Genomic DNA, 22,718 nt, shown 5'->3' on the forward strand with positions numbered 1-22,718 from the left:
TTGCTGCCAAAACCCCTAAAATTGATTCCATCTTGAATATATGTGCTTGAAAAGGGGCAATTGTCAATCAAGCCACTCGGTGTGGCAGCATTTATTTAATGATTGAGGGATTGCTTGAGCGGAAATGCTTTCTTATAGACATGGCCAACCCTCAGGTAACCCTAATTGAAGGTCAATGGACACTGGACAGGTAGCTGAATTGTAGGAATTGGTTAATCATCCATTAACAATGACTAAAAAATTACAAGCTGAGGATTTACCTCCCAGCATTTTCATAAAGGAGTGGAAGAACTTGCTTTTTTGCCTGTCCCAAAGAGGATGTTTAATCGCAGATGGCATTTCTGTTTCAATGAAATGGAGAGGGACACTGTTATTAGAAAATAACATTTCTTCTGGCAGCTTTTTATGTGGACCCAAGTGATCGTATACTGCTGGATGATCAACAGTTTACTAAAAGAAAAGACGCTCTAACAGAGGTAGGAGTTAGGACGAGTGTGGTACAGGACTGCCAACAGCAAGAGAACTTAGGGCGGCTTTGCACACTACGGCATCGCAGGTGCGATGTCGGTGGGGTCAAATTGAAAGTGACGCACATCCGGCATCGCATGCGACATCGTAGTGTGTAAAGCCTAGATGATACGATTAACGAGCGCAAAATCGGCATAATCGTATCATCGGTGCAGCGTCGGCGTAATCCATAATTACGCTGACGCGACGGTCCGATGTTGTTCCTCGTTCCTGCGGCAGCACACATCGCTGTGTGTGAAGCCGCAGGAGCGAGGAACATCTCCTACCGGCGTCACCGCGGCTTCCGTAGGATATGCGGAAGGAAGGAGGTGGGCAGGATGTTTACATCCTGCTCATCTCCGCCCCTCCGCCGCTATTGGCCGCCTGCCGTGTGACGTCGCTATGACGCTGCACGACCCGCCCCCTTAGGAAGGAGGAGGGTTGCCGGCCACAGCGACGGTCGCAGGGCGGGTGAGTGCGTGTGAAGCTGGCGTAGCGATAATTTTCGCTACGCAAGCTATCACACGATATCGTACCTGCGATGGGGGCGGGGACTATCTCGTGCGACATCGCAGCATCGGCTTGCGATGTCGCAACGTGCAAAGCCCGCCTTAGATGCTGCCAGTGCTACTGCTGCTGTATCTTCAGCCTCATCAGATGAGGAGTTTAATTTTAAATAGTATTTGGATGACCTGGAGCAGGCAAAGCGTTGATACAGGAAAAAAAGATTCAACTCCCATAGCAAACAGACCATATTTCAGCAAAATTTTTCACTTTCTCTCAAAGAAGTAGAAGAGTTCAACCGTTCATCAAAACTGACTGTGCATGAGGCAATTCCTTTATACCCGGAAATTGTTAAAGATGTTGCCCATGTGGTTACGGCTTTGCCACCAACCCAAGTTAGTGAAGAGAAGTTGCTCTCTAGCCTTAAAATTATTAGGTCAGATTTGAGGTCATCTATGTAGGAGGATCTGATGGAGGTGATACTATTTCTTAGAACAAATTCATACACTGCACAAATGATATTCCGTACATTTTTGTTGAGAACTGTTTTTCCCCCACATACTGCTTAGCGTATTGCATATTTACAATTTATTAACGTTTTTTTTGTGTTCTAAACTTGTATACCAATAAATATATTTATGTTCTATGTTATGATTATTGCATCATAATAATGATTTAAAATTTTAATGTTACCATTTTGCTGCAGGAAATTTATCACAAACATGAGTCATGTATGAGGGAGTCAGAGTTAAAGTTGTAATCAGGGACATTGAGGAGTCTGAGCCGGAGGTTTGGGTTAGCGACTCCACAGCCCTGCTGGCCGCCTTACAGAAAGTGTAGCTACCAGGAGATCATAAACTTCATTCCTCCTGGAAACTATCATGGAGATGTGCTTGGTGCGGCTACAGTCACTTCTCAGTACATAGTGAGCGCCACTTAGATTGAGAAGTCACGCCGCGCAGACGGAAAATCAAAGTGCCAGGGCATGGTTACATCCGCTCATTGTGTACTGAGCGATGACTGTAATACTATTAACCAGCAGTGTAACCCTCAATATGCTGGTTATGCAATTTAGGTACATGACAGGTTTAACTTTAAAGAGTTTAACACGTTATCGCCCAGCTACAAGATAGAGGATAACTGCTAGTTTTCCAGTTATTCCTTTTCGCTGAACTGGTCAACATCTATTGAACAGTCAAAGGTTGCCAAGTGGAAAGTTAAGCTTTCTTTGTTAGTCCCATAGATAACATATGTCTTCTACATGATTGATATATATATATATATATATATATATATATCAATCAATTTTTTTTTAACAAACCGCATCTGGCTTTTTATCTCTATGACCAGTTTTCTTACACCAGCAATGCACACTGTAAGTCTGGCTCTTCCCATAGTCCCCATGGTTACCGTGGTTTCAGTTGGCAGGTTCTAGCCAGGCCAGGAAACGCCTAAGAGGTGACAGTTGGAGAGTACTGGACCTAGATAATACTCGCCTCTTCTCTCCCCCAACTAGGACTGAGCTCCTTGTCTTTGACCGCAGTCGTTCTCTGCAGGCCATTTGTAAACCGTCAGTTGCCACAGGACATATTATTGGCATCATGGCTTTTTGTTGAGCAGTAATGCCAGTGTGACCGCTGTAGCCATCACATGCACACCTAGGGGACCATGCTAGCATCAGTACTTGCTCATCCAGGAAAAAGAGGTATACAGTGGTTATTTTTTAGTTCAATAGCCTTTGCTGCGGTTTTTATTTATGCATGCATCTATTTTACACTAGCCTTCATAAGGCTACATGCGCACGCTGCTTCTTTTTCGTGTTCACAAAATGCAGCCAAAACTGCAGCCAAAACTGCACCTTGTCAGAGAGAGCCTGGAAATGTCACAAGAAATGTAGGTGCTTTTTTGCTGCTTTTTTGGTGCGTTTTTGGCTGCAGTTTTGTCAACAATTGTTTCATGTATTTTTCAGTTCAAACAAGCCCATAAAGCTTGTTGAATTGAAAAAAAAAAAATTAGAAATAAATAAATAATTAAAAAAAACTGGCATGCGGTCCCCCCCAATTTTAATGCCAGCCAGATAAAGCCATACGGCTGAAGGCTGGTATTCTCAGGATGGGGAGCTCCACGTTATGGGGAGCCCCCCAGCCTAACAAGATCAGTCAGCAGCCGCCCAGAATGGCCGCATCCATTAGATGCGACAGTTCTGGGACTGTACCCGGCTCTTCCCGATTTGCCCTGGTGCGTTGGCAAATCGGGGTAATAAGGAGTTATTGGCAGCCCATAGCTGGTAATAAGGAGTTATTGGCAGCCCATAGCTGCCAATAAGTCCTAGATTAATCATGTCAGGCGTCTGAGACACCCTCCATGATTAATCTGTATATTACAGTAAATAAACACACACAAAATCATTTATTAGAAATAAAAAACACAAACACATTCCCTCATTACCAATTTATTAACCCCGACAAACCCTCCATGTCCGGCGTACTCCAGCATGCTCCAGCGTCGCGTCCAGCTGTGCTGCATGGAGGTGACCGGAGAAGCAGCAGACACCGCCGCTCCGGTCACCTCCATGCAGCTAATGGAGACAGCCGCGCGATCAGCTGAGCTGTCACCGAGGTTACCCGCGGCCACCGCTGAATCCAGCGGTGGCCGCGAGTAACCTCAGTGACAGCTCAGCTGATCGCGCTACAGCGTGGAGCCGGCAGGAGCGTGGAGCCCGGGACTTTCAGCGGCGGCGGCGGTGAGAGGGGTCCATCATCTCCCCTGTGCGTGCACGCTGGGGACAGCGGTACGTCGGGGAACACGTGGAGGACGGGACTATCAGCGGCGGCGGCAGCGAGAGGGGGATGGACGTTGGCAGCTGAAAACATTGATTTTTCCCTCTCGCTGCCACCGCTGCTGATAGTCCCGTCCTCCACATCATCTCCCCTGTGCGTGCATGCTGGGGACAGTGGTACTTCGGGGAACACGTGGAGGACGGGACTATCAGCGGCGGCAGCAGAGAGAGGGAAAAATCAATGTTTTCAGCTGCCAATGTCCATCCCCCTCTCGCTGCCGCCGCTGCTGATAGTCCCGTCCTCCACATCATCTCCCCTGGGGACAGCGGTACTTCGGGGAACACATGGAGGACGGGACGGGACCACTTGCTTGACCTCACTTCCTGACAAATCACCTGCGTTTTTGCTAGCAAAAACGCAGGTAAAAGGCAGGTAAAATGCACCACTTTTGATAACATGCATTTTTTCCTGCGTTTTTGATGCCCTCATTGATTTCAATGGGTGACAAATGTTGACAAAAACGCAGGAAAGAATGAACATGGTGCATTTTTTTTGTCACAAACTTTTGAGAAAAAAAACGCTGACAAATAAACTGCAGTGTGCGCATGACAAATCTGACTTCTCATAGACTTTGCTGGGAAGTCAGATGTCAGAACGTTCTGCTGACAAAACTGCAGCCAAAAAAGCAGCAAAAAAGCAGCAAAAAAAGCAGCGTGCGCATGTAGCCTAAATGACAGTCACACCTTTTCAAGTGACAACACCATCCATTTATGGTGACCACATTTTCCGTCCTGCCATATATTATGCTTATGGATCTTCTTCTTATCTTTTGAGAAGACCATTTCAAAAGATCCCTTTTTAGTTGGTGTAAAATATTCTAGTTTAAAACGTAACGCCACCAATTTTGCAGTTATATTTTAATTTACTGCTTACAAATAAATCTATATATATATTTTTTTTAATTATTGTTTCTAAAACAATGATCGTCATTGCTGAATGGGTGTTGTTAGAGGCGTGGATATGGCCGTGGCCTAAAAATTTGCTGTGGCGCACAAAGCACGCCACAAACCTTGTCCTTCTTTCCCTTCTTTAAAAGTTGGGAGGTATGATGAAGCAAGTGCAGCAATTACAGTCATTACTTACAGCATTACTCACTATAGTGCCTCAGCACTTTGACGGCTCACTTTGCACAGACCCGCTGCAGAGCCAACTGTCAATCAAAGTGCAGGGGCAAGCCACTATTCACAATAGCGTGAGTGGTGACTGTATCCACTTCATGCTTGCCACTGTGCTTTTAGAAACCTTGAGTACTGAAGAAATTATTTTGTAACCTTGGCTACATCTGTGCCTTGCTACAATTGTCTATGAGCTCCTTGGACAGTTGCTTTTGACGTAATGATTCTCATTTGGTCTGACATGCACTGTGAGCTGTGAGGTCAAGACCATACCAAAAGAAGATCACTTTTTAGTTTCGGGAGGTGGACTGGAGGGTCCTCACGGGAGTCATCCAGAGGTTTCACTGCATCATCCATTTGCACTCAATATAAAAAATCACTACCCTATATGACCAGTGTAAGAGGTTCTCTATTGGCACTTACTCTATACTCAGAATTTCTTCTTTAATACCTTTATTTTATTTATTTATTTATTTATTTTTTTAGGACAGAACACATACGCAAGGAGGTAGAAAAGGAAGTCGACGTTAAATCTCTTGAAAAAAGATTAAGGGAGCAAAAAGGTTTGTCACTAGGTTAAATTATTCATTTATCTGTTTTTAACCCTTACACACATGTTCTTTCAAAGCTAGCCCATATTTAAATAGTTATTTCCGCCAAAGGAATTTATGGCTTACTCAAAAGCTAGGACATAAAAGAGCTAATAATTGCACATCCCACCTCTGAGACCCATATGTGGATAACGGGGACTCTCTTGGTTCTCTTTTATGAGAGTTTGGGAGATCACAGTACGAGATGCAACTCCCAGAAAGTATACTGTGAATCTGCTTTGAATTTCTAAGCTGGGACTACCCCTTTAACATATATGGTGTTAATTATGAAAACTATGTAAGCTATTTGTTTGACTAAAACAGGGCATATGGACAGAAGTTGTTTGACGGAGACAACCTCTTCAATAGGTTTTTCTATCTTCAAACATACATTACAGACCCACTTGAGCCACTTAGAAATACAATTAATAATCTGGATGATTTCTCAGCCATATCATACTATAAAATCAATTATTCAAAAGGCCCAGTCACACACAACGACTTACCAGCGATCCCGAAAACGATGTGACCTGATAGGGATCGCTAGTTAGTCTCTGGGAGGTCGCAGGTGAGATGTCACACAGTCAGATCTTACCAGTGATGCAGGAACAATACAGGTCACAGTAGCGACCTGTATAACTATCTCAGCAGTCACTGTGACCCTGTCACAAAGTGTCAAACACAGCGATGTGTCCTGCCCAGCAGGACATCGCCTTTGAAGAAAATGGACTGGACCATTCTGCAATGACTAGAGATCTCACAGCAGGGGCCTGATCGCTGGTAGGTGTCACACAGAACAAGATCGCTAACGGGATCGCTACTGCGTCACGGAAACCGTGACTCAGCTGCGATCTCGCTAGCGATCTCATGTGTGACGGTACCTAAGTCCCAAATTTTGGGCTATAACATAGACCCAGATTTAAAAGATTGTATTCAGAAGGAATTTTCCTTCAAGTGGGAAACTGAAAAATTGCAATATTTAGGGATATACATCACTAACCCAACAAAAAAAATTGTATCTATGAACATTACCCCATTATTAAACAACATCCAAAATGAATTCAGACATTTAAAGATGACTGAAGTTTCATGGATGGGAAAGGTCATATCATATAAATCTATTATTTTGCCGAAAATTCTATATGTATTCCGATGTTTAACAACAAAAATTCGTAAGCACTGGATCCAGAAACTACAATATGTTATCACTATTCATCTGGCAAAATAAGAAACCTAGAATTTCCCAAAAAATCTTATGTAAACATAAGAGGAATGGAGGCCTAGGTTTACCGAATATTTACGCTTATTATTTAACTGGTCTCATTAAATAGACCTAAAATTAATCTAATTATAGAATTTTAAAATAGTTTAGTATATACAGTGCCTACAAGTAGTATTCAACCCCCTGCAGGTTTGATAAGATGCAAATAAGTTAGAGCCTGCAAACTTCAAACAAGAGCAGGATTTATTAACAGATGCATAAATCTTACAAACCAACAAGTTATGTTGCTCAGGTAAATTTTAATAAATTTTCAACATAAAAGTGTGGGTCAATTATTATTCAACCCCTAGGTTTAATATTTTGTGCAATAACCCTTGTTTGCAATTACAGCTAATAATCGTCTTTTATAAGACCTGATCAGGCCGGCACAGGTCTCTGGAGTTATCTTGGCCCACTCCTCCATGCAGATCTTCTCCAAGTTATCTAGGTTCTTTGGGTGTCTCATGTGGACTTTAATCTTGAGCTCCTTCCACAAGTTTTCAATTGGGTTAAGGTCAGGAGACTGACTAGGCCACTGCAACACCTTGATTTTTTCCCTCTTGAACCAGGCCTTGGTTTTCTTGGCTGTGTGCTTTGGGTCGTTGTCTTGTTGGAAGATTAAATGACGACCCATCTTAAGATCCTTGATGGAGGAGTGGAGGTTCTTGGCCAAAATCTCCAGGTAGGCCGTGCTATCCATCTTCCCATGGATGCGGACCAGATGGCCAGGCCCCTTGGCTGAGAAACAGCCCCACAGCATGATGCTGCCACCACCATGCTTGACTGTAGGGATGGTATTCTTGGGGTCGTATGCAGTGCCATCCAGTCTCCAAACGTCACGTGTGTGGTTGGCACCAAAGATCTCTATCTTGGTCTCATCAGACCAGAGAACCTTGAACCAGTCTGTCTGAGTCCTCCAAGTGATCATGAGCAAACTGTAGACGAGCCTTGACATGATGCTTTGAAAGTAAAGGTACCTTACGGGCTCGTCTGGAACGGAGACCATTGCGGTGGAGTACGTTACTTATGGTATTGACTGAAACCAATGTCCCCACTGCCATGAGATCTTCCCGGAGCTCCTTCCTTGATGTCCTTGGGTTAGTCTTGACTCTTCGGACAAGCCTGGCCTCGGCACAGGTGGAAACTTTCAAAGGCTGTCCAGGCCGTGGAAGGCTAACAGTAGTTCCATAAGCCTTCCACTTCCGGATGATGCTCCCAACAGTGGAGACAGGTAGGCCCAACTCCTTGGAAAGGGTTTTGTACCCCTTGCCAGCCTTGTGACCCTCCACGATCTTGTCTCTGATGGCCTTGGAATGCACCTTTTGTCTTTCCCATGTTGACCAAGTATGAGTGCTGTTCACAAGTTTGGGGAGGGTCTTAATTAGTCAGAAAAGGCTGGAAAAAGATAATTAATCCAAACATGTGAAGCTCCTTGTTCTTTGTGCCTGAAATACTTCTTTATACTTTAGGGGAACCAAACAGAATTCTTGTGGTTTGAGGGGTTGAATAATAAATGACCCTCTGAATAAACGGTTCACAATTTAAAAAAAAAATAAAAAAAGAAATAACATTCTTTTTTGCTGCAGTGCATTTCACACTTCCAGGCTGATCTACAGTCCAAATGTCACAATGCCAAGTTAATTCCGAATGTGTAAACCTGCTAAATCTGCAGGGGTTGAATACTACTTGTAGGCACTGTATAGAAAAATATTATAATCAAAACTTTCCCAAATTAGATATAATTTTGGCCCAACTTTTAAACACATACAAAACATTAACTAAATTTCAAACAAGTAAAGCAGAACTATAGGCATGGAAATCCCTATTAAAAACTTTGATGTAAACTAATGTACCTTTGGAGGATATTAAATGCCCAATTGAAACAATACAAATTCTGACTCCCACAATGAATATAATAAAATGGAAACAATACAACATAAACAATTTTCTCGATCTAATAGAAAATAACAAAATCTTGCCCTTCAAAAACATACAAAGTAAATTCAACATCCCAAAGAAAAAAATGTTGGTACCGTATAGAAATTTTTTTTACAAACCAAAAAAACCTAGATTTCTGCTTACTAAAACCCCTAATAAATGTATTGAGTAATCCACTAAACCAAATTATTTGGAAAACCAGTAATATATATTCCTTGCTAAATGAAGATTATCAATTTGAGAAAAAGCTAAACCTAAATAATTGGGAGAACGATTTACACAAGGAATTCCCTATAAGTACATGGAAACAAGCTCTGGAAACAACTTATGCAACTGCAACCTGTGCTTCCCTTCAGGAGATACATTATAAAGTGTATTCCAGATGGTACTATACCCCTCTAAAGTTGTGCAACTTTTCTGCTAAAAACTCACCACTATGTTGGAGAGGTTGCGGGAAAAATGGATCCTTTATCCACATTTTCTGGGGATGTCCTTTACTTAAACCCTTATGGAAGGAAGTTAGAGACCTCTTAAATAGGGATGTTTGAATACCTCAAATATTCGGCTTCGCAAATATTTGCCGAATAAATCGCCACTATTCGCGAATATTCGATGCGCACTGTAAGTCTATGGGAAACCCCGAATAATAACTATTCGGAAGTATTTCGGCTTCCCATAGATTTACATTGCGCATCGAATATTCGCATAGCGGCGACCTACTTGGAAAATATTCGCGAAGCCAAATATTTGAGGTATTCGATCATCCCTACTCTTAAAGCGAATAACTACAAAAGATATAAATCTTACTCCAGAATTGGCCATTCTTCTCTTCATAGGGTTAGCAGAATAAGAGAAAAAATATAGATACATTGTATGTCACATTTTCTTAGTTATTAAGAATTTATTAGCAGCCAACTGGAGAGAAGAAAGAATACCATCTATTTCAGTTACGTACAGGGGTTCATCTCATAATTTTATATGAGTATAATATTGCGGTAAAAGAAAAAAAAACTAAGATGGTCTCTTTGGTCCCAGAAGTACATGCCAAACCTTGTTTTGACTTAGTTCATTGACATTCTCTAAATAATATAAATGTAACATGTTATTTCCGAATGTGTTTATTTGCTGTGCTAAATGAATATAAAAGTTTTATAATCTTGCTTGACTTTGAAACTTAAAGGGAACTAAACATCAAGATTTTGGTATATAAGGTGCAGCCAGTGCAGTACTGGCACTATCAGGCACAGGCTCTATATACCATTAGCGGGCAGCTCGGATGTTTAGGTTGTGAAATTCATGTTTATAAAGTTTGAAAATTCATCATGTTTTTGATTGATGTGTGTACCGCTGCTGATAATATCCGGGCTATGCACATGATGCCCGCCCGCCCGCCCTCCCCCCCCCCCGCCCTCCCCCCCCCCGCCGCCTGTTCCTCCCTCTCTGGCTGTATGCAAATTTCTCTATTCAGAAACATGGCATCGGAGTTAGCGCCTGCTAACCTTTTATATAGGAAAATCCTGATGTTTGGTTCCCTTTAACGAATTGCCTCAGCGTCTTCCTCCCTCCCTTTCTCCTCCCCTCCAATTCCCCTTTCCTTATCTCCTTTTGGCCTACCTTTTCTTCCCTTCCTCTTCCCCTTCTTTGTTCTTTCAACGACATTTTTAAGAATGCATTTTAAATACTTCAGTTACCCCCTCCCCTGTTATTGTAAACCCCTTAATTTAATAAAGTATGCTAACATACATTACATCAACATATTCATTAGACTCTTAAGTAAAGCCAGGTTTGATGTTTACGATATTTATCGCCCCCTAGAATCTCTAATTCCCAAAGCACGGTATTCCTTTCTGCACCACTACATTTAATGTGAAATCAGTCTTTGGATAAAATGTATGTTTTGTTGTGGATATTGACCCACTTAAAGAGAGGATCTGTAACTTAACCTTTCTTATCTAAAGACTATTGGAATCTTTGAAATGGAAGTATTTTTGTGTATATGTCAGTAGAATTGGACTAAGGGTATGTGCATACAATCAGGACCTGCTGTGACCTGGACGCGATGGGTCCTGACCTGCGGGGCCGTGAGTCTCCTCCACAGGGGACCGCAGCTACTCGTGTCCACAATCCGGGCTCGGGCAGTTGCGGTCTCTCTCTGTGTTATCTCTGTGGAGAACAATTGCATCTCAGAAGCAAAGAATTGACATGCTTGCAGCTCAGAGAGCCGCACTGCAGGTCAGTTAACTCTCCAGGCAGTACACGCACAGTGGGCATGGGATTTCTAGAAATCCTATCCACTGTGCTTGTACTGTACATTGCAGTGTTTCGAACGCAGCTGAAACACGCTGCGTCCAAAACGCTGTGAACCCTGATCGTGGGCCTAGAAGTTGCTATCTCAGCACAGCTTCTTTCCTGGAAAGATACATGTGCTTTACTTCCTTTTAACAGCCTGTTTAGTCTGCCCTCCCAGAGACTGTAGATGTTTCGCCCCTCTCTGCACACTCAGCTGCAATGTGCAAATCATCCCCACTACTACAAGTGCATCTCAATAAATTAGAATAGAAAAAGGGAAACACATCTATTTTATATAGTCATTATAGAGTGATCTATTTCAAGTGTTTATTTCTGTTAATGTTGATGATTATGGCTTATAGTCAATGAAAACCCATAAGTCATTATCTCCGAAAATTAGAATAATTACTACAAAACACCTGCAAAGGCTTCCAAAGCATTTAAAATGGTCCCTTAGTCTGTTTCACTAGGATACACAATCATGGGGAATACTGCTGACTTGACAGATATGCAGAAGGTAGTCATTAACACACTCCACAAGAAGGGTAAACCACAAAAGGTCATTGCTAAAGAAGCTGGCTGTTTAGAGTTTTGTATCCCAGCATATTATTGGAAAGTTGAGTGGGAGGAAAATGTTGGTAGGAAAAGGTGCACAAGCAACTGGGATAACACTGCCTTGATAGGATTGTTAAGAAAAGGACATTCAAAAATTTGGGGGAGATTCACAAGGAAGTGGACTGCTGCTGGAGTCAGTGCTTCAAGAGCCACCATACACAGACGTATCCAAGACATGGGCTACAACTATCACATTCCTTGTGTCAAGCCCCTCATGACCAATAGACAATGTCAGAAGCATCTTATCTGGGCTAAGGAGAAAAAGAACTGGACTGTTGCTCAGTGGTCCAAGGTGTTATTTTCAGATGAAAGTAAATTTTGCATTTCATTTGGAAATCAAAATCCCAGAGTCTGGAGGAAGAGTGGAGAGGCCACAATCCAAGCTGCTTGAGGTCTAGTGTGAAGTTTCCACAATCAATGATGGTTTGGGGAGCCATGTCATGTGCTGGTATAGGTCCACTGTGCTTTAGCAAGACCAAAGTTAGCACAGCATTTCATGCTTCCCTCTGCCAACAAGCTTTTTGGGATGGAAATTTCATTTTCCAGCAGGACTTGGCACCTGTCCACACTGCCAAAAGTGCCAGTACCTGGTTTAATAACCACAGTATCACTGTGCTTGATTGGCCAGCAAACTCGCCTGACCTAAACCCCATAGAGAATCTATGGGTATTGTCAAGAGGAAGATGAGACACCAGACCCAACAATGCAGACGAGCTGAAGGCTGCTATCAAAGCAACCTGGGCTTTCATAACACCTCAGCAGTGCCACAGGCTGATCACCTCCACACCGCATTGATGCAGTAATTCATGCAAAAAGAGCCCCGACCAAGCAGGGTGGATTTGATTTAAATCTAACTGATTTAAATCACTATTTAAATCACTAGTCTGTAAGGCTTGATTTAAATCAGTGATTTAAATCAAAGTTTCTACCTAAACTAGTTCTTGCTACTTTAACATGCAAGTAGATGAAGATTTCTAGAATCACTTTTTATATTACTTTTTTCTCCCCAGTTTAATGGGTTAGTCATTCATATTTGGACACCACTGTTCTGTTGTACTTAGGAAGGAGAAAAATAATCCTGACCTTAATAACAATTTAAATAGATTTATTCAACTGAAACAATAACAACATTACAGCATAAGTTATTTGCTTAAACAAACATCCATGATTGTTAACTAATTTGGCTAAACAAAATATATATATATTTTAAGAAACTTAGGGGCACTTTGCACACTGCGACATCGCAGGCCGATGCTGAGATGCCGAGTGCGATAGTCCCCGCCCCCGTCACAGCAGCGATATGTGGTGATAGCTGGCGTAGCGAAAATTATCGCTACGCCAGCTTCACACACACACTCACCTGCCCTGCGACGTCCCTGTGGCCGGCGACCCGCCTCCTTGTTAAGGGGGCGGGTCGTGCGGCGTCACTGCGACGTCACACGGCAGGCGGCCAATCGGAGCGGAGGGGCGGAGATGAGCAGGATGTAAACATCCTGCCCACCTCCTTCCTTCCGCATATCCTACGGAAGCCGCAGTGACGCCGGTAGGAGATGTTCCTTGCTCCTGCGGCTTCACACACAGCGATGTGTGCTGCCGCAGGAGCAAGGAACAACATCGGACCATCGCGTCGGCGTAATTATGAATTACGCCGACGCTGTACCGATGATACGATTACGACGCTTTTGCGCTCGTTAATCGTATCATCCAGGCTTTACACACTGCGATGTCGCATGCGATGCCGGATGTGCGTCACTTTCAATTTGACCCCACCGACATCGCACCTGCGATGTCGCAGTGTGCAAAGCCAGCCTTAGACTGTCAGCCCAGCCGACACATGAAAAACTTAAATACTACTGTCCCTGCTGTCCTCTGTAGCTCATTTGTCGTCATCTTCATCATCATCTTTTTTGTTCCTATTCATAATCTGGAAAAGAAAAACAAGCTTTCCTGCTTTATTGGGTCCCAACCGATTTCTCAATTTAGAATGAATGAGTCCAAAGGAAGAGAATATTCTTTCAACGCCTGCAGAAGAACCTACTGCTGTTAAAAGTGAAATCATTACTTGAACAATCTCTAAATCCAAGCGCTTAAGTGACTTCCACCAGTTTACTGGTGTGACCTTCCTTAAAATATCTTCAGCAAACATATATTTCTTGAATGGTTCCCCCTTAGCTCTGAAGTTTATTATAGTTGGCATTAAAGATGGATGATTGCTGGATACCCATGTCATAGCTAACTCCTCTTCCTCAGCACTTAGGTTTTGACCCTGATATTGGATATTGACAATATTTGCCAAAAAATGAGCTGGAGTCAGTGTTTGTCCCATTCGTTTGTTTACTGCTTGTAATTTAATTCTGTCCATGTGTAGTTCTGTTTTTTTTTTTTTTCAAAACTTTTTATTGATTTTCCAATTTTTTATAAACATAACAAGATATTCAAGGTTACACAAGGAAAAACATTTGTCTGACAATATGTGACATAATAGGGTGCAATGCCCCAACTTGATATTTTAAACTGTTTATCTGGTTGATATGGTCTCTATTAAACCAAGGCAAAAGTACTAAGAAATAACAGACGCGATACAAGTCAATTAGAATCATTAAGCCCCTAAGCCAACCCCGAATGCTTCCAAATTTTCTGGCACGTCTTGTTGCTACCTTAGCGTCTCGTCTCCCTTTCCTCCGGAACCTACACCTCCGTGATTTTCAATTTACCCAGTTTGTCCTGGCTATCATTCAGAAGGTACCATTCCGATTGTATAAAAGGTGTCATCAGATTATTTATTTCTCCCTGAGTAAATTGACTTTCAATGAAATTTCTCCATTTCCCAAAGAACTTGGGTGTCAACCTGTCTTTGTCCTTTTCCGCTTCCACTTTCTCCAACCTCAATAAATTATGTAATTCCCCGATGACCTCTTTTATGGATGGTCCCTCCCTTTGTATCCAATGCTTTAATATGGACCGTTTGGCTATCATGGCTATGTCATGTACTATTGTATATTTCTTCTTTCCCGGCATGTCCGAACCCCCTCTTACTCCTTCCTCAAAGGAATGGAAAATCCACACCATTAGCTCTAGATTTCCAGAAATTCCCCATGTTGCCTGGACAAATAATCTAACTTGATTCCAGAACCTGTGAATTTCCTTACACTCCCATAGTCCATGTAGCATATCTGTTTTTTCTCTCTGACATTTAGGACACCGCATATCTCTTCCCGGAATGTTGAAGCCCATAATAGCCCTGTGTAAAATTCTAAATTGGGTGTCTCTCCATCTCTCATTGGTAACATGTTTCCGCATCTGTGCCCATCCCTTCAATTTATCCCCTACAACTTCCTGCCCATTCAATTGTTTCCCCCACGCTGTTAGAGTACGGCTATCCTCCCCAGATATAAGCATTCCCCGAAATGTTCGGTAAATTTTGGAAACATTTACACTTGCTACATCACTTTCCATAAGCTCATCAATCAAACTCTTATTCAATTCCTTTCCAAGCTCCCCCAAATCTACAAATACTCCATGCTTCAGTTGTTCATACTGGATGATATGTGAGCTATTAAGTTCATACTTGTCAAGCACTTCCCGTCCTGTCAGCCACCTTCTCTCCTCCACATTCATGACATCCTTCATTCTCTCGACGCCCTTCTCTTTCCATCTAGTAAATAGCTTATTTTCCCGTCCCATGGGAAAGTTCGGAGATGCCCAGGGATTTAAGTACTTAGATACTTTCCATGACAGTCCCAATTTTTTTCTTACCAGTTTCCATTTTAGCATAGTGTCTCGGAATAAGATTGAGTTCCTTATATGCCCATCCGCCCTGGACAATGGGGAGTGTAAAATGGACGCCAAATCCCACGGTGATGCATACTTGGCTTCCATGCCATAGTCTGAGTGCCTGCTCGTTCCTCTCAACCAATCAAACACATGTCTCATTATACACACCAGGTTATAACCCCGAACATCCGGGAAACTAAGACCTCCTTCCTCCGTTGACTTCATCAATGTTCGTAACTTTATTCTGGGTTTCCTTCCCCGCCATATAAAATCCGCATACGCTGAGTTGAGCCTATTTACGTCCCTCAGTTTTAGCAATATCGGGATCGTCTGGAATGGGTACAACAGTCTAGGAAAGCTCATCATTTTTATCAGGTGGCACCTTGCCAGTAATGGTAGAGGCAGACCCTTCCAACCCTTTAGTTGTGCTATAATTTTCCTAATTAGTGGGCCATAATTCATCTCGTAAATTGATTCCACCGTTCTTCCTATATGAATTCCCAGATATTTAAGTGATGTCTGTGCTATAGGAATGCCACATATACAACCATCCCTTACATTCCCCCCTTTTAGGAACAGGATCTCACACTTTTTTTTTATTCAATTTGAATCCTGAGACTAATCCAAATTTTTCAATTAGGGCTAGAGTCTGTGGCAAATCCACGTTAGGGTCCCCCATATATAGTATGACATCATCGGCAAAAAGCGCTGTCTTTATTTCAGTTCCCCTTACCTTAATCCCTTTAAATCTATTCGGACCCTGCAGTATTCTTGACAATGGTTCAATGGCCAAGTCGAATAAAAGGGGAGATAGCGGGCAGCCTTGTCTTGTTCCCTTCATCAAAGAGAACACGTCTGATAAAAAACCTGGAGTGTGTACCCTAGCTCCCGAGTTAGCGTAAAGATTCCTAATGTAAAACCTCATTTTGCCTACAATCCCTGTGGCCTCTAGTACTTTGTCCAGCCAGCTCCAATTTACATTGTCAAACGCTTTTTCTGCGTCGAGTGTAACTAGAGCGGGTCTTGCCCCCCTCTCTATCTGATCCAATCTCACCGCATCCACCACTAGTATTGTCTTCCGGATATTAGTGACAGCATTTCTCCCTTTAATAAACCCTACCTGATGCTCTGTAATGATCCTTGGAAGAATCATGGCCAATCTATTAGCCATAATCTTAGATATTATTTTTAAATCCTGGTTTATAAGTGATATGGGTCTATAGCTAGAGGGATCATCCAGGTCTTTAGTTCCCTTAGGGAGTAATTTGATATATGCTACGTTTGAATTTTTAGGAATTTCCTCTCCTTCCAAAAATGCATTAAATACCGCAGTTAAATCTGGCGAGATCAGATCCCTCATAACCTTATAAAACTCGCTGTTAAAACCGTCGGGGCCTGGTGCCTTGTTGGTGTTAAGCTCCCCGATTGTTCTAGTCACCTCCTCAACTGTGATATCTGCATTTAGATCACTCAGATCTTCCTCTGTTAAGCTAGGCAAGTGCGCTTGTCTTAACCACTCTGCCTCGTCAGTCATGTCATTGTTTCCTGGCCCATATAGTTTTCTATAAAAATGTCCCAGCAATTTATTAATTTCCTTAGGATCTGTGGTCACCTCCCCCCCCTTTCTTTTTAGTTTGGAAATCACTGTCATTTTCCTGCTACCCCTTGCCAAATTTGCCAGCATCCTCCCCGCCTTGTTGCCAAATCTATGTAGCTCTGCTTTCCTGTACGACCAAAATAATTGTTCCTTTTTTTTGCCCATTCGTCGAACCCCCTTTTTGCCTCCAACCATCTGTCTTTCGTCGTGGGAGATCTATTAGCCAAATACTTTGTGTATGCTACCCGCACTGCTTCACTCTGTGCATTATAATTCTCATTGGTTTTCCTTTTGATCATGGCCGCATATCCAATCAGGCGACCCCTCAAGACCGCTTTTGCCGTTTCCCAGTATAGCACTGGGTTCCCTTTGTGTTCCTTGTTTTCCTCTGTGAATTCTCCCCACCACTCTCGTAATACCCTGTGGAAATTATCTTGTCTGAGAAGAAACGATGGAAATCTCCATATGATATCTGTACCCCTCTTGAACTGCTCTCTGATACCCAATCTCAACGGACTATGATCAGATATCACCATGTTTTCTATCACACATTCTTGTGCCCCATAAACTAGGCCTTGAGAAATCCAAAATTGATCAATACGCGACCAGCTATCATGAGGATGCGAGAAGTGTGTATATTCTCTATCATGCGGGTGAGCTAATCTCCAGATGTCCTTCAAACCCACATCTTCTAATGTCACATCCCTATGGTCCGGCCTTCTGTCCACATCCCCTGTCCTCTCCTTCCCCCTCCTCCTGTCTTCAGCTGAGTCTGGAACTGTGTTAAAATCACCTCCTACTATGATGTTGGTCTCCCCATCTGCTAGTATGTTGGCCTTTATGCCATCATGAAATATGCTCTGTTGGGAGTTTGGACCGTAAACATTATAGATACTTAATTTACCTGCTGGACTAATGATTGTTAAATGTTGCCACCGTCCCTGGTCGTCTGCCTCGTGTGTCACTACTTCATGGCTGAGCTGTTTATGTATTAGAATCATTGTCCCCGCTTTCCTACCTTGTGCCTCTGCCCCATATACAGTACCCACCCAGTATTTCTTCATGCGAAAAAAGTCCTCCTTCCTCAAATGCATTTCCTGTAATAATGCAATATCTGTTTTTAGTCTTTTCAGATGTCTTAGTATCATTGCTCGTTTGTTGGGAGATCTCAAGCCTTTCACATTCCATGTAATTATTTGTACCATATTTGCCTTTGTATTTTGCTCTTACTACTTCCTCCCCTGTGGGCCCTGAACTCACAAGAGACGAGACAATTATTACCAGGTATAGAATTTGCCCCCCAGGTTTGATATATCTTTTCCCCACCTTGTAGGTATAACAAATATAACAATAAACAAGTAACTGTAGAACACGTTTTCCCTTCTGGGAAATTTTTGGCTCTTTTCGCCATGCTGATGACTTCCCCTTTTCCTAGCCAAACTGTTGAGCTCCCTAGTCACCCCCCTTAGAGTATACGTTCTAGCCCCGGATTCACATGAGTCACATGAACGAGCCTTAAATAATGTCAAAAATAGTACAGTATGACAAAAACTCTATAAGGACTTCAAGTCCAACTTAGCTCTATTTTCTGGTGGTCGTCCCAGCACTCAGAGCAGACAGATCCACTTCATTTACGCCTGGAAGTCGTTCCTGGACAAAGGCGAGTGAAAGTAAGAATGAAAGTGAATCTGGAAGTGGAACTGAAAGTAAGCGTGAGACTGAATATGCGAGAGAAAAAGAGTGACAGAGCGCGTGAGGTACTGAAAGTGAGCGTGAGACTGAAAATAAAACTGAGTATGAGAGTGAGTGTGAAACTGAAAGTAAGCGTGAAACTGAAAATGAGACTGAATATGTGAGGGAGGGAAAAAAAAAAAAGTGTGGGACTGAGAGTGAGTGTGAGAGTGTGAGACTGAACGTTAGGAGTAAGACTGAAAGTGAAACTGATAGCAAGCGTGAAAGCAAAACTGAACATGAGAGAGTGAAATCAAGAGAGTGAGAGAGTGCGAGAACAGGACCAGCAATATCTAGTTCAGTTCAGTTATCATGGACCATTTCCAACAGTTAGTCTCTGTGTTCCGAGCGAGGATTATTTTGTTGTTTTGGGCTCAATCTCCTTTCCTCTCTACTCTCCACCCGCGATTGCTCCTCAAAGCTTCTCGAGTCGTTCCCTGGGCCTCTTGGAGATCCTCCTCTGCTGGTCCCTTCTCCATTGTTTCCTCTTTTTTGTCCATCAGCCCGATTCTTATCCTGTTCTGCCATGAGAGTACGCTCTGCTTCTTTAAAGTCTTTGTAATATGCAAATGAGCCATTAAGATTTCTGACTTTCAGTGTGGCAGGGTATAGCAGTTGGCATTTGACTTTTTTGTTATACAGGAATGAACATACTTTGCTGAACTCTTTTCTCTTTCTGGAGACTTCTGCTGAATAATCGCCGAAAATTAGCAGTCTGTTGCCTTGGTAATGCAATGGTCGCTGTCTGTCTCTAAAGGCCCTCAGTATTTCCTCTTTATGTTTATAATCAAGATATTTGACTATCACTTGTCTAGCCCTCAGCGGGGCTTTCTTGTTTGGGTTTGGATCCTCTCCCCTATTCGCTTCTTGTTGTCTTAGTGGTCCCACTCTGTGCGCTCTTTCCACTCTGAATTTAGCCTTAATGCCCAGGGCCTGAGGTAACTCGAGTTCACATATGTTATCCAGCTGTCCCAAAGATACCGATTCTGGCAGCCCCACAATGCGCAAATTATTTCGCCTCGATCTGTTCTCTAAGTCTTCCGCTTTATCTCTCAAATACTCATTAGATTTCACTAGAGCTGCTATTTGCTCTTGCATAGCCATTATTTTCTCCTCTGAGTCAGATATTCTCTGCTCTGTTTCTGCCAGTCTAGATGCATGTCCACTAATCTGCTTTTGCATAGCTGCTAGGGATGTTTGTATGGCTGTTTCAATGGCCACTTTAATCTCTTTTGACAGATGTGATGTCACTTCGGCAGCCAATTTTTTATAATCAACATTGAGCTCTTGTGCATGCTTGTCTTGGCCTGCAGGTGGTGCTGGTTTCTTAGTTCTCTTATTCTGAGCTGGGGATTTTCCACCCTCCCCCATTTGTTTACAGTACTTAGATAATGGTGTGGCCGGCAGTTTCTTGTTTGCTTTAGAAGGAGTGTTACTGTTTCTGACATGCAGCTTCTGCTGGCGTTTATCATGATTAGACACCTTACACTGCATGTCTGAGTGATCAGTCCGGTCTCCAGCGTCTCTGTGCACCCTTTCCTTGCTGCACTCCTCCTCCTCCTCCTCTCTTTCTTGTTCCTCCATGTCCCCTTCCTCTATCCATTGTGTTTCTCCCTCTGCAATCCCCTGCAGCGATTTCTCTCCTGCTCCATCCTCCCCCGACCCCCCGCTCTCATCACCTTCACTTCTCCCTCTCCTGGCTTCCATTACCACATCTTGCACTGGGGACTCTGGCTCCTCCTCCATCAGGCTTGTCGGTGCCATGACAGTCTCCTCTTCTCCCCGCCGGCAGTCAGGATCTCCACTCCTGCAGGTCCCCTCACCACCACCAGCACTCCTCAGTAAGTACCGCTCCATAGCTGTGTGCTTCCTGCTACCAGACGTACTGCTCTCTGCTCGCTCACTTGCCCGGGTATGCTGTTTATCGTCGGTTTCTCAGAGGGGTGTCGGGAGCTTTTCCTCTATGCTGCCTCCTCAGCCAGGACCGGAACCGGAAGTTCTCTAGTTCTGTTTTTAAGTGTTCACTCAGTTCCTTCCAAATTTCAACAGCATCCGCAATAAAACAGCTATTTTTCTGTATTTTGTTTAAAGCTTGAGAGATGGGTTTCAGGAAGCTCGGCATATGTTCAACATTTCTCTTAAGCCCAATGTTGAGGATTTTGGCCGTGACAGTGCCATCTATTTTATCTCGATTTTCTTCACAAAGTGTCATCAGAATAGGCCAGTTTTTGATATACTGCTCAAAACAGTCCACCACAGAGTTCCATCTAACATCTTGTGGGAGCGTTAGCTTGGTTCCACCCATCCATTTCAGAGCTGCTGCAGCAAAATGATTATTACGGAAGTATTTAGCAATTTCAACAACATTAGCCTTTATTTCTGGAACACTTAAGTCTTTGGCTAAGAGGTGCAGCAAATGAGCACTGCAACCATATGTTATTAGCAGCTTTATATTCCCTCCCTGCTCTTCTAAATCTCTTCTCATCTTGGATATGTTTGCAGCATTGTCAGTGACCAAACTGCGTACTAGACATTTGAATTTTTGTTCACATGTCGTTATAGCTTTTACTGCCACTTCTTGTAAGTATTCTGCTGTGTGCGCATTTCCTGACGTATCAGTTGTTTGTGCAAGGAAGACTTTACCTTCTTCTGTTGTTATACAAGCACATACAATAGGATCATTGTGGACATTACTCCACCCATCGATACTTAGGTTAACAATTTTAGCCTCCAGAGCTGTTGCACATTGCTCCATTTCTCTGTCATACACTTGATCCAGCAGTTTCCCTGCAACATCAGCTCTGCTGGGTGCACTGTATCCTGGTCTCAGTGACTGAACCATATTAATGAAATGGGGGTTCTCAGTCAGACGGAAAGAAGAGTTCGTTGCATAAATAAACTGGGCAATTTTTTCATCAATCAACTCTTTTTCTAATCTGCTAGTTCTTATCACAAACCTATCTATGGTGGTTCCAGGAGGTAAAGGTTTTTTCTTCCTTTTGAGTGATGGTGATATGTGGCTTTGGGTGTCTGATGATGATGCTGCTGCTAATGAAGCACTATCCTGGATGGATAACTCTGAAACTGTAGAACAGGATGATGGTGATCTTGGAGGTGGATAGTTTCCAGAATCCATGAATTCCCCTAAACAAAGAAAGTCAATGCTGTTATTTTATTGTTTATTATACAATTTCTGCTTATTGTACACAACACATCACTGCTCCTGCCCCAAAAGGAATATTTGTTTTTCTTCATAACTGTACCAAATGACAGTAACATGCAGTAATAATAAGAAATATAATTTTTCTCACACATGACAGTTCAGTCTTTAGAAATGGGATTCAATAAAAATGTTTACCAACCTGAAGATCCTGCCTGTTCAGAAGTGTTTCTTTGGTCATCTTCATCACTGCACTTCTCATGATGTTGCCTCATGCGCGCCACTAGGCCTTGCATCTCTTTGTTGCATCGTTTGCATTTTGCACGCATGCCTGCCTTACCGATAGGCGAAGGAGCTTCGTTAAAATATTCCCATACTGGGTCTCTTTTACGGCCTGCTGCCATTATAAGGAAAGAATGTAATAAACCTCAGATCGTACACACAAACAGATCCAGACTTGTCTGTCTGTGGCTATGCTGCAGTATTGTGCTCAAAGTTTCACTTTCATTTTCTTGTCTGCTTGCCCTTCCTCCTCCTCACACTTAGATTCACATTCTTCTTGTGTTGTGCAGATCTATTCCACTCCAAACAATCAGAAACATATTGTCTAACTTCTTGGACTTGGCACTGAAGGGGTTAATTCTGTATTCATAGGTTTGTAGAACAATAGGATTAAGGTCTTTTTCTCAACTCTGTTCATGTTGTAATATTTTTGCCGTGAAGAAGAGGCTGGGACCTCTGCGGAGTCAAATTCAGTTTTGAGAACTGCGTAAGTAACGCGAGCGTCTTTGATAATA

General features: G+C 42.8%; 1 protein-coding gene across 2 annotated transcripts in view; it reads left to right on the forward strand.

Moving 5' to 3' along the window:
• Positions 1 to 22,718, forward strand: part of SENP7 (SUMO specific peptidase 7) — a 168,422-nt gene that overhangs the window by 35,572 nt on the left and 110,132 nt on the right. For both annotated transcript variants that reach the window (XM_075336527.1, XM_075336528.1), the window contains exon 5: positions 5,453 to 5,529. In XM_075336527.1, coding sequence (XP_075192642.1) covers positions 5,453 to 5,529 — 77 coding nt within the window. The remainder of the gene's footprint in view (positions 1 to 5,452; positions 5,530 to 22,718) is intronic.

Source organism: Anomaloglossus baeobatrachus, chromosome 2 (genome assembly GCF_048569485.1).
Source record: "Anomaloglossus baeobatrachus isolate aAnoBae1 chromosome 2, aAnoBae1.hap1, whole genome shotgun sequence".
Classification (NCBI taxonomy): Eukaryota; Metazoa; Chordata; class Amphibia; order Anura; family Aromobatidae; genus Anomaloglossus; species Anomaloglossus baeobatrachus.